Source organism: Colius striatus, chromosome 6 (assembly GCF_028858725.1).
Source record: "Colius striatus isolate bColStr4 chromosome 6, bColStr4.1.hap1, whole genome shotgun sequence".
NCBI lineage: Eukaryota > Metazoa > Chordata > Aves > Coliiformes > Coliidae > Colius > Colius striatus.
This window is the reverse complement of record NC_084764.1, coordinates 30,414,658-30,425,641: the sequence shown is the minus strand read 5'-3', so window position 1 is coordinate 30,425,641 and position 10,984 is coordinate 30,414,658. Positions and strand designations below refer to the sequence as shown.

At 39.6% G+C, this 10,984-nt stretch overlaps 1 protein-coding gene across 2 annotated transcripts in view; it reads left to right on the top strand.

Annotated features, from left to right (window-relative positions):
* The first annotated feature begins 374 nt into the window (after positions 1-374).
* EML5 (EMAP like 5) overlaps positions 375-10,984 on the top strand; it is a 112,106-nt gene continuing 101,496 nt past the window's right edge. For both annotated transcript variants that reach the window (XM_061997741.1, XM_061997742.1), the window contains exon 1: positions 375-681. In XM_061997741.1, the coding sequence (XP_061853725.1) occupies positions 485-681 (197 nt within the window). In that variant the 5' untranslated portion in view covers positions 375-484. The remainder of the gene's footprint in view (positions 682-10,984) is intronic.

Here is a 10,984-nt window from a genome sequence, read left to right as displayed (position 1 = left end):
AAATATACAACTAAGCCTAGGGGAGGGGGAGAAAACACGGCCTCGCTTCAAAAGGAAGAAAACGCGTCCTCGCCTCCGGGCGCGGCGGCGAAGCCCGTTCCGCCCCGCGGCACCAGCGCCTCCCCACGCCGTTCCCGCCGCCGGCCGCGCAGGCCCGCCCCGCCGCCTGACGGCGCTGCTCTCGGCGCAGGCGCAGGCCGGGGCACGGGGGGGCCGGAGCGGCGCCGCGTCGCGCCCTCGCTCCGCGTCCCGGGCGGTGTCTCAGTGCAGCCATGTCTAGCGGCGCGAGGCGGCGAGGCGGGCTCGGTCGGCGGCGCCCTCTGTGAGGCGGCGGACGAGCGGCGGCGGCGGGCATCCATGTCGGCGGGCAGGGATTAGCGCGGCGGACACCGAGCCGAGCGGAGGGGGCGGCCGACCCGTCGCCCCCTTCCCGCGGGGTCTCGGGCGGGAAAAAGCCGTACCCGGCTGGCGGGGGCGGGGGGACATGGCTGACCGGAGTGCGCCGAGCTGCCACCTGCGGCTGGAGTGGGTCTACGGATACCGAGGTCACCAGTGCCGCAACAACCTCTACTACACGGCGGCCAAGGAGATCGTGTACTTCGTGGCGGGGGTCGGCGTGGTCTACAGCCCCCGGGAGCACCGTCAGAAATTCTACCTGGGGCACCAGGACGACATCATCAGGTACTGCCGCCTCCGCGGGCTGTCGGGCCGCATCCCTCCGTGGGCCTCGGACCCTCCGGGCGCCCCGGCACCGAGGCGCGGCTCGTCCCCTGCCCGCTGCTTCCGCCCCCACCCCAGAACGGGACGCGAGTTTCCCCCTACCGCCGCCTGCCCCAGGCGCCGTCCGGGGCTGCGCCGGTAATCCGCCTCCCGCGTCCAGTCAGCGCTGTGGGGATCCGGGTAGCGGATCGAAATACATCAAGGACAGTTACCGCTTCCACACCCCCTCCACCCCCCACCCGGGCTTCGCCGTGGGTAGAAACAGCGTGGGAATGGCTTTTGGCTGTCGCGTTTAACGGGCCGTGATGCGCGGTGCTGAAACTTGTACGGGCGCTTGTGCGCTGGAGTGTCCAGCGCGGCACGGCACGGCGGCCCGAGGGTCACTGCGCGGCCCCCGCCCGCCCCTGAATGTCAAAGGGCCGGCGGGAGGAGAGGGGGTAATCTCGTGTGTGCCCTGAAGTACTTGGGCTGCGGAGGAGGTTAATCTGCAGCAGGTAGACCTTTGGCTCACGTTTAAAAGGCAACGATTACGTGGGGAATTAGCAGCGTGCTCCGTAGCTCATGTAACTTTCAGGGCAATCTTAAAAGAGCAACCTTCCTTCCAAAATTTGAGGCTTCTCCTGAAGCTCAGTAGATCACTTGGCAGTGAATTGTTATCAGGTGCTGAAGTTTATTAAAAAAAAAAATAGCGCAAACGGATGTTGCACAAGAAATGTGCTGGATTTATTTCTTCAATGTGTTTTCACTCTAATGATGATTTTGTAAGCCTGATGGTGTTCTGAGATCAGTGAGAGAATGTGAGGAGTGTGAAGGGCAGACGGGAGCCTGAGTCATCAATCCTTTCCCTTCCAGTAGGTGTCATTGCGGATGGATTTTAAATTCTGATTTCCTTTGCTCTTCCTATTGGGGTAAGAGGTAGCAGTAGGCAGTTTTGTAAGTGATTTACAGCAGAACTTTTTTTTTCTTCTGATCTTAGTACTCCAAGGAGTACCCTTCTCATATGAGTAACAGGTATTACCTGCAAAGAGGAGAATAAATGCTGTGTCTTTAAGACATTGGTCATAATGGCCACTTTTTCTTTGTTTAAATCTTCTTGAAGAAATCATATAGTTTTGAAGTATGATTGTGAATGTCCCTTAGAAGGGCATCATGTCTATAGTCTATTTCGCCTTGTTGCAAAAAATGTGAAGAAGAAAGTAGGTAGACAATGTACTAGTGTATATTGTCATACTAGTAGTGTTGAATCAGAAGCTTGAGTCATTGTTCTTTCCATCATTTAATGCTTTATCATTCTCATTTTGATCCAGGAAAAAGTATTCCTTAAGAGCTGCTAGCTGTCTCTAATGTCAGTTATTGTGAGAAATTCAGATCTGCAACTTCACATTGTGCTCATTACTTGTTACAATCTAAGGTCCAAGGTTGATATACTGTAATATTACACATTTAATACTGTGTATTCGTGAGTGCTTCTGAATGTTACAGTTTGTTTCAGTAGGACTTTTTATAGTATAAGGATTATGTGTCTTGTGCTACAGCTGAGGAAGTTGTTTATGTTTTCCCGTGGTAACAGTTTTTTTCCCCACTCTCAGTTTTGGTACAATGTGCTACATTTGGCCAAAATGTGACAGAACTTGTTATTCAGAATAATGCTAAACAACAACAACAAAAATCTGTCAGAAGTCAGCAAATCAAAGAGAAAGAGTATAATGACTTTATCTAGTTCAAATAGGGATGTGTTTTTATTTGTGTGGTACCATGACCCAGCATACTGGAGTTTCTTCTTTTGAGAGAATATAATTCTAAATGTGTTAGAACATTGCAGTTTTATGGAGTTAGGGTTTTGTATGTTTCTTACATGCAAAGCTATACAGAAATGTTAGTATGCTTAAAGAAAAATGCTTTATTTAAAAGTAACATGGCTGCTTTTAAAAGTAAGATTAGACTTGCAGTTGCCAGTGTTTCACTTGCTGCTTTTTCTAAAAGCAAGGTGGTACTATTTAAATGTCATCATCCTGTACTTTTCCTGAATAAACCTGGGTACCTGGAACCTGTTAGTTCTCAAAATGTAAAGCAGTCATAGTAGGAAGGTCAACTATTAAGAAATGGATTTTTAGAATACCAGAAGCAGGTATATAATATTATATATATATATATATATAAAATATAATATTATATTATATAGTGCAGTAGCTGGTGTTATTAAATTTTGTCTCCAAAGATAGCAAACTCAAATCTATGTTGTGTGTTCTAATAGGCTCAGCAAGTACCATCCGAATGCTGAGGCATTTGTAGTGTTTTAGTGAAAGCAATGGGAGGATCAAGTATCTTTTTACAAGTATGGGATCTCATTTGTGAAAGCAGGTCTGGTGTCTGAAAATCTTACATATTTAAAGAATCAAGCCTTCATGAGCACAGCTCCATAGCTACAAAGACTAATCAGTATAAATTGCATGCTATGTGGTGATATTATTAGTACACTTCATTATGAGAACTTTTATATCATTAGCATGCTTTGGATGACATTCTAATTTTAAGCATCAGTCAGGAAGAGAGAAGTTGCAATTCTTAAGTCAGAGGCCATTTCTTTAAGAACCGAATACAAGATTACATTAACAGACAGAGATTATTTTCCTTTGAAAAATGTACTTCTAGCATTAGCAGATAGTTTCTCTTCTATAAAGCTTCACCTCCTTTTATTAAACAAAACCTAGTCCCACCCCCCTGCCAGAGCAGACCACCTAGAGTGGGTCACACAGGAACTCATCCAGGTGAGTTTTGAATGTCTGCAGAGAATGAGACTCCACAACCCATCTGGACAGCCTGTTCCAGTGCTCCCTCTCACCCTCACAGTGAAGAATTTCTTCCTTGTATTTCTTTGGAATCTCTTGTGTTCCAGCTTGTACCCATTGTCCCTTGTCCTATCACTGGCCATCATTGAGAACAGCCTGGCTCCATCCTCCTGACACTCACCCTTTACATATTTGTAAACATTAATGAGATCAGTGTTGAGTTTCCTTACTTCACTTTATCTTAAGGAAGGTGAGAAAATTGGAAACCATAAACTTGTTCACCTTTTAAAGTGGTTGCTGGTAAAAGCCTTTGACTGTTGACTATGCTGACATGCTCTAAGGAGACTTCTAGAAACATTTTTCCATTTGATATGTCTTTTTAATTCTTCAGTGTTGTGACTGACTTTTTTGTGAGCTTCAGAGTATTGAAATTTTACTGAGAATGAATGTTTCACCTGACATTGTTGATGCTATTGGAAAGAAAAAACAAAACCTCAGGTCAACCAGTGCATCTTTTTGAGGTCTTTAGTAGACTTGGCAACAAATACATACTTTGCCTTCCATTACATCTGTTCTTCAGTTCAAACTCTAGCACTCATTCCTGTGTCTGTCCTTGTGCACCATTATCTCTGTGCTGGTGCAAAACAACTGTACAACCGTGCAGGTCAAAGAAAGAGGAACAATTCCATTTCTCTGTCAAAGAGAGGCAAATTATAATCCCTCTATTTTTTTTTTTTTTAATATCCATCACGTGAGAGGTGGCAAATAATAATGCTGTTGAATATTCTTCCTAGAACTTTATCACCAGTAAACTGTGACTACTTGATTAAGATTTCTGTGATATATTTAGATTTTGTTGCTAAAGGTAATAACCGGTGCATCTTATGCCAGAAAAAATGCTTGAATTTCTGCTGATAATGCCAGCTCTAGCTTTGCTGTAGAGCACCCATAGCTGTGTCTAATAAGATAATTTCCCTAGAAATTTGTGTATTTTTCATTGTCTTGGACTAAACTGTGGGGAAAAAATGTGTTATAGAAAGACAAAGGAGAAAGAAATTGATACTACCTTCAGTTTGGTTAAAAACGTCTGGTTCTTTCCTCCTTTGTGCCCCTCTGTATCCAAGGCTGTAGAGAGGTAAAATGCATGCTTAGAGAGAGAAGAGTTATGTTCAAGAGAGGCAGAAAGAATGACAAAGCATTTCTGTATTCCAATAGAGATAAGACTTATTTGTTTTAAGTAAAAGAATTTACATGTCTAAACCACAGCTTTTCTTATTTGTTACTGTGAATTCTGTAATTGTTTTGGACCTTGTTTCCCAGGAACAAAAAGCAGCAGCCAAAACTGCCTACACTGAATTGTGGTCTTTCTGGGCATTTTATTTAAGATTGTCATATTTTTACGTTTTGGAATTTGGCTCTATCACAAGATATTGTTCTGCTTGAGACTGTGATCTTGCTCCTTTATTCAAAGGCATTATAAAGCATTTCTTTCCAGTGTCAACATTTCTGAGGTTCTAGTGAAAATCAAAATCACTAGAATCTTGTCTGCCCCCTGGTATTAGCACTGTCCAACTCTGTTTAAATGAGATTTTTCTCCCTATTGTGGCACCCTCAGCATTAGTCTAACAGCATCCAAGAAATTGTTGGGCTCTGTCAGCTGCTTTCTAGGACTGAATGCTCTCCAGGAGACAGATCCAGGCTTCTTCTATGTGGCTGTCAAGTGTGGTTTGCAAACAGAAATTCTAGCAGTGCAGTGGTTAGTTACGTGGTAGTTTTGAGTGATGACTCTGATCTTTTCCTCATCCTCTCTTTTTGCTAACTCTGCATGTCTCTGCATGGTTATAACTCTGGATGACCAGCTATTGGATGTTTCCTGTAAAGATGTGTATTTCTGCTACCTCATTGTATCATTCTGCCTTGCTTTGTTCCTTTTTCGTTAGATCCGTGTTGTGAGAAAGCTTTATGAAGAAAGAGAACACCTTTTCTCAGAAAAAGAGTCAAACAGGTGGTTTTATGAGAATGTAGAGGGAAATTATTTCCATCTTTTCTATTCCATCAGTAAACTGACATCCTAAGATCCATCCTAGTTCTCAAAGACCTCAACAAACAATTCAAGTAATTAAAAGTCAGGGTATCTGCTGTCAGGTTTATTGTGTTGTTCTTCACTGGAATAAATGTTGTATGTCTCTAACCTAAATTCAGGTGACAGTCAAGCACAAATGTTAAGCAGTAGATACTATGTACGGATACAAAATTCTATCAGATGGAATTGTATCAGTTGACTTGGTAGCAGAACTATGGATTTTCACCAGCAATTTCATGATTAGTAGTATATTTTTTATTCTAGGGAATGTAACCGAATTAATACCACAGTTGCCACATGAGGAGAAATTTCTTAATTTTCCCTCACATATGCAACCTCTTTGGTCTTTTAAATTACTAATGTTGACAGAGTTAATACTAGCTTCAATATGTTCTGGTGAGAAATTCTTCGTATGCTCTTGGAGTTCTATGCAGTCCAGATCTTTCTTTCTAGAACAGAACTCTGTTTTTTATTTATTTGCAGAAATATAATCTCCCAAAATGTTTCAACAGTCGCAGTCTTTGAAGAGGAGCAGTTACCTCCCTTTGGATCCTCTAATAAACTTACTAGAGGGAAGAAAGGAGTAAGACCCATCTTGCAGTTATGCCTCATGTGAAACGGGTTGTGCATAGAAACACCTCAAAATGTTTCTTGTACAATACTGGGGAAACCTAGAAGGTGTGTATTTTTAGGGATAGTCCTGGGAAGCCAGTCTTTGTTCTTCATTCCAAAATAAAGTCTCTGGTAGGAGTCATTCCCTTCAACTCAGCATTTATGAGGCCACGCCTTGGAGTACTGTGCTTGTTCTGGGCTGGTACAAGAAAGAGAAGGAACTACTGGAGAGAGTCCAATGAAGTGCCACAAAGATGATTAAAGAACTGGACCATTTCTCCCGAGGAAAGACTGGGGTACCATTTAGCCTAGATAAGAGAAGGTTCAGAGGGGATCTTGTCAATATATATAAATACCTGAAGAGAAAGTGTAAAGATGGAGCCAGCCTGTTTTAAGTGATGTCCAGCGACTTTCCAACCAAAAATAAAAATTGGAGTTTTGAGCTGAACAGTGAGGCCTTCCAGAATTGGAAAGTCTGTTCCAAAGCTTCATGATTTTGACTGCGAACGTCCATTTAGATTCTTATTCCCACATACAGATTGAAAGAAAAATAATTTAATTTAAGTCTAGTTATGGAAGTTACTTTTGAAGTTATTCTTTCTTGAAGAAAATGAGACATTGAGAATAGATTGTGGGGATTTTTATAGTATGCAGTGACAGCTAGGGTTCATTCTCTGCTCACATTTGATGAGGAAACTGCATTCTTGCTTCAGAGGATGAAAACAATGTAATACTGAAATTGGATACTGTGTGCCATTCCAAGAGGTTTATTGCAGTAACCCAAATCACTTGACTAGATTAATTCACCAAGCTAATGCATATCTTTGAATAAGGTGTTTTCCATTTCTGAACAAAAAATTTTGAGGGACTGATTGTTTTTTTTTTTTAATCACAGAAAGTTTAGATTTGCAACTTACCAAATCTTCTCCTTAGCTTATTCTTATGCTTACGTGGTGCCATGTTTGTTTTGTTTACACTAGAAATAAAATCCATCTATTATCACTTTGTCATCTCCATATGTTCTATGAGTGCATAATCCATTCATTTCCCTCCATTAAAGACCTTACGACTTAATGGGAACTAAATTATATCATAATTAAACTAATCAGTCCTCCTATGAGCTTCTAGCTCATTTTTTACTATCAGTCAAAATGACATTTCTTACAGCAAAAGTAATTGCTAGGACAAGGAGTGAGATAATTATTCTGTTGACCACTTCATTTTATGTCATGATTCACAAGGACAAAGTCCTAGTTAAGCTCTGTCCAGTGTTTCATGTTAAATGATTTCAAATTATCAAATATGTAAAAGTCTGGAGGTAAGATTTGTGTTCATATCCTAAACAGATCAGAGAGAGTGAAGACAGAAAGTAGTTCTGAGTAGTTCTAGAGCTGTGCTGGAACACTTGTTGTACCAGCCTAGAAGATGCTCTTTGAGAGATTTATTTTGAATTTTCATTACATGATTTGGTTTCTTTTTTACCGAGAGCTTTGTGTGTTGACTTATTTTAAAATATTTTTTGTTTGAATTTGGTTTGATAAAATGAAAACATTTTAGGAATAGAGAACAAAGTGTTTCCTGGATTCAGTTTTGAAATGAGACTAGAGTGTGTCTGTTGCTTAATATGCCTGCATATTAAAATTTATTTTTCCTAATTGAAACTACATGAATAGAAATACCAAAAATATGCAAATGGAACTGAACATCTAATATATACTAGAAGTTGATTAAAGTAGATCAATGCTGCAAGAAGCTACAGAATTATGAGCTTGCCTTCATGCATTGTGTTTTTCATAGCTAGCAGTCTCCTCACCTGATTCTGTCAGCGCTCACAGGCAGGGTCAGTTCAGGTCAATACTTAAATGAGAAAACATCTTGGTGCTGTAGAAACTGCTTTTCTCATTTTTTTAGTTGGCTCTTTATCTCAGAGCTAATGCGACAACTTGAGGCTCTAGGACAGCGTCGGACAAGAACAGGAAATAGAACCAAAAGCTTAATAATGTTTGATCATTAAAAATTTTACAGGATTTTCTGAAGAAATTTTGAGGTCTCCCTCAATCTTTTGGCTTATCCAAATTGCAGTCAAAGCAATTATATTTCTGTTTACCAATGCTTTGTTAGTCATCCTCTTGATATAGGTAGGAAGGTAGATTATGTTCCAGGCTGATATTTTTTTAACAGCATTATGAAGTTAACTTATTAATGTGTTTACAATCTTGTTATGATAGTGATAGGCAGTAGGTCAGCATATTTGAGTAAAATATTTCTTTTGGAGGATTTGTCTGAAGTTAAGTGTTTGGGTTTTTTAAATGAAAAGTTTGAGTTTCAGTTATGACATAAAATCAGCTTCAGGTTTAAAAGTTAATTAAGGATTGATTTATTTCTTTCTGAATGTGTTTTACATTGAAAAATGAGTTTACATTTCACTGTAATTATTAACACAGATAAAGTCTTGTCCGATTTTTAAAAAACATACATCACTTGAAACAAAACCTGAAATAATTATAAAACTTCTACCAAACAACAAAAATTATTAAAAAAGTTAATTATACTCTTATGTCATGTACAGTTTTTGATTTTTAATGTTGAAGCTGATATTGACATAAAATGAAAAATGCTGAAGAATTTACTATTACGTTTTATAACATCTCAAAGTTTGTTTTTTTGTTTTTTTTTTACTTAAAATGTTGTATCATGGAGTGTCTTTAGGACAGCATTTTTTGTCTAGCATCAAAGACTTTAAAAGAAAAATAATGTATTACTCATAAAAGTGGTAAAGCTGTCTAAACTGGACTGATAAGTACCAGTCATACACAATTTAAAATTTAGATTATTTTTTTTAAAGTACACTTAGTATTATAATGCTGTTACAGTATTATTGAGGGAAATGGGTTTATTCACAATATAGTTATATGACCTAGAATAATCTATTGCTTTTCATACATTAACATGGTAGACAAAGTTACTGAGCACTTGAAAGAATTTGAAAAGAAAAAAGAAGTTATAATATTCCTTGAATTTGTGGCAAAGTGTGAAAGTTTCCCTGGCTGTTTTAATAGTTCAGGTTGATGTTTCATCTGGATTCTATTGAATATTCTCTTCAAAATCCATATAGTCAAGGTTTTTGAGATGTTGAGATTCTGGTGTTAAAGCCATTTGATGTAGTATAAATTTCCTCTGGTGCATCAGTGAGGCATCTTGTAGAATGTTATAGATAGATATATATTACTTGTGTTAGGACAAAGATTGCTCTAATTACTCCATTGTCTCCAAAAGACTTTCATTTCTACAAGAAATAACTACTATCATTATTATTGTTGCTGTTGTAGCTATTACGACAGTAATATACTTTCTTGTGCTTGATTTACACAAAAAAAATCAGAATCAGACAAGATTGCCTTAACTCTTGGTAGCAAAAGCTATGATTGCATTTTTAAGCCAGGTTTATGATACCTATCAGTTATATATTGCAAAAGATAGAAGGCACAAAGAATTCCAGTGTGTGTGCCATCTGATAACGAATCCCTGGGACTTTGTTGGTGTTGACCACTTTTACTTTCATTTCAACTTTTTGTCTTTCTGCTTCAATTTCAGTCAGGAAAATGCCAAAATTGATGTCAGCATTCCTAAGAGAACAAACTTTGATTTTCTTTAGTAGCTGAAATCTGAGCAAAATTAGTCTTGGAGACATCTTCATTTTCATCAGCCTGTCTGTGAACGTGAAAAAAAATCTGTCTGTTGAATACCTCATGCTGACATACCTATTACTTTGACCACAGGTGAGGTATTGCACATCTGCCTTGGATTTAAAGCAAGATGTCTTGACCATTTCTGTTAGAATAGTATTTTTTCTTGTTATTTGCCTAGCTGCCAGCAGTTAGCTGTATTCTTAACTCTCTAGAAAAATATTGTATCTCTTTTTCAGAATAACTTTCTTTAGTCTAGTTGAAAAAGACTGCTTTAACTACAAATCATCATTACTGTTGAGAGACTTCCTGGTAGCCTCCTTTTCCTTTGAACAGTATCTGTAAGGTGATGCCTAATGCTTATCCTTCTATGAAAGACTTGGGTGTTCAGATATTACCTCAGAAGATACACTGGACAATCCTGACAGCCGTTTTTCAGACTTTTCTAATTTTGTGTCACTGCTTGCTCTTGCAAAGGTTTTCCAGGAGAGTTTTCCTTATAATGCCTATTGCTTTGGCCTGCAGACAGGATAGATCAAGACTCTGTTTTGTATGCCCAATCTGTATCAGTCTGATTATGTTGCTTCAAAACATACATTACTTCCTGATTTTATCTCCACAAATACCTTATTTTAACTCCCATCCTAACAGCGTTGTCCAACATTGTATTGCTTGAATATTCATTAAGTCATCTTTAACAAATATGTTTGGGGTCTCACTGTTTTTGAGATGTCTTGGTATTGTTTATCTGTGGATTAGATTTTTTTTTTGTTTTGTTTGCATCACGATGATATTCTTATGCTGAAAAGAAGGCAGAGAGTGGTGATCAGTGGGGCAGGGTCTAGTTGGAGGTGTGTAGCTAGTGGAGTCCCTCAGGGATTGGTACTGGAACCAGTACCGTTCAATATATTAATTAATGACCTTGATGAGGGAACCAAGGGCACTGTCAGCAAGTTTGCTGATGATACTAAACTGGGGGGAGTGACTGACACACCAGAAGGCTGTGCTGCCATTCAACGAGACCTGGACAGGCTGGAGAGTTGGTCAGGGAGAAATCTAATGAAGTTCAACAAGGGCAAGTGTAGAGTCTTGCA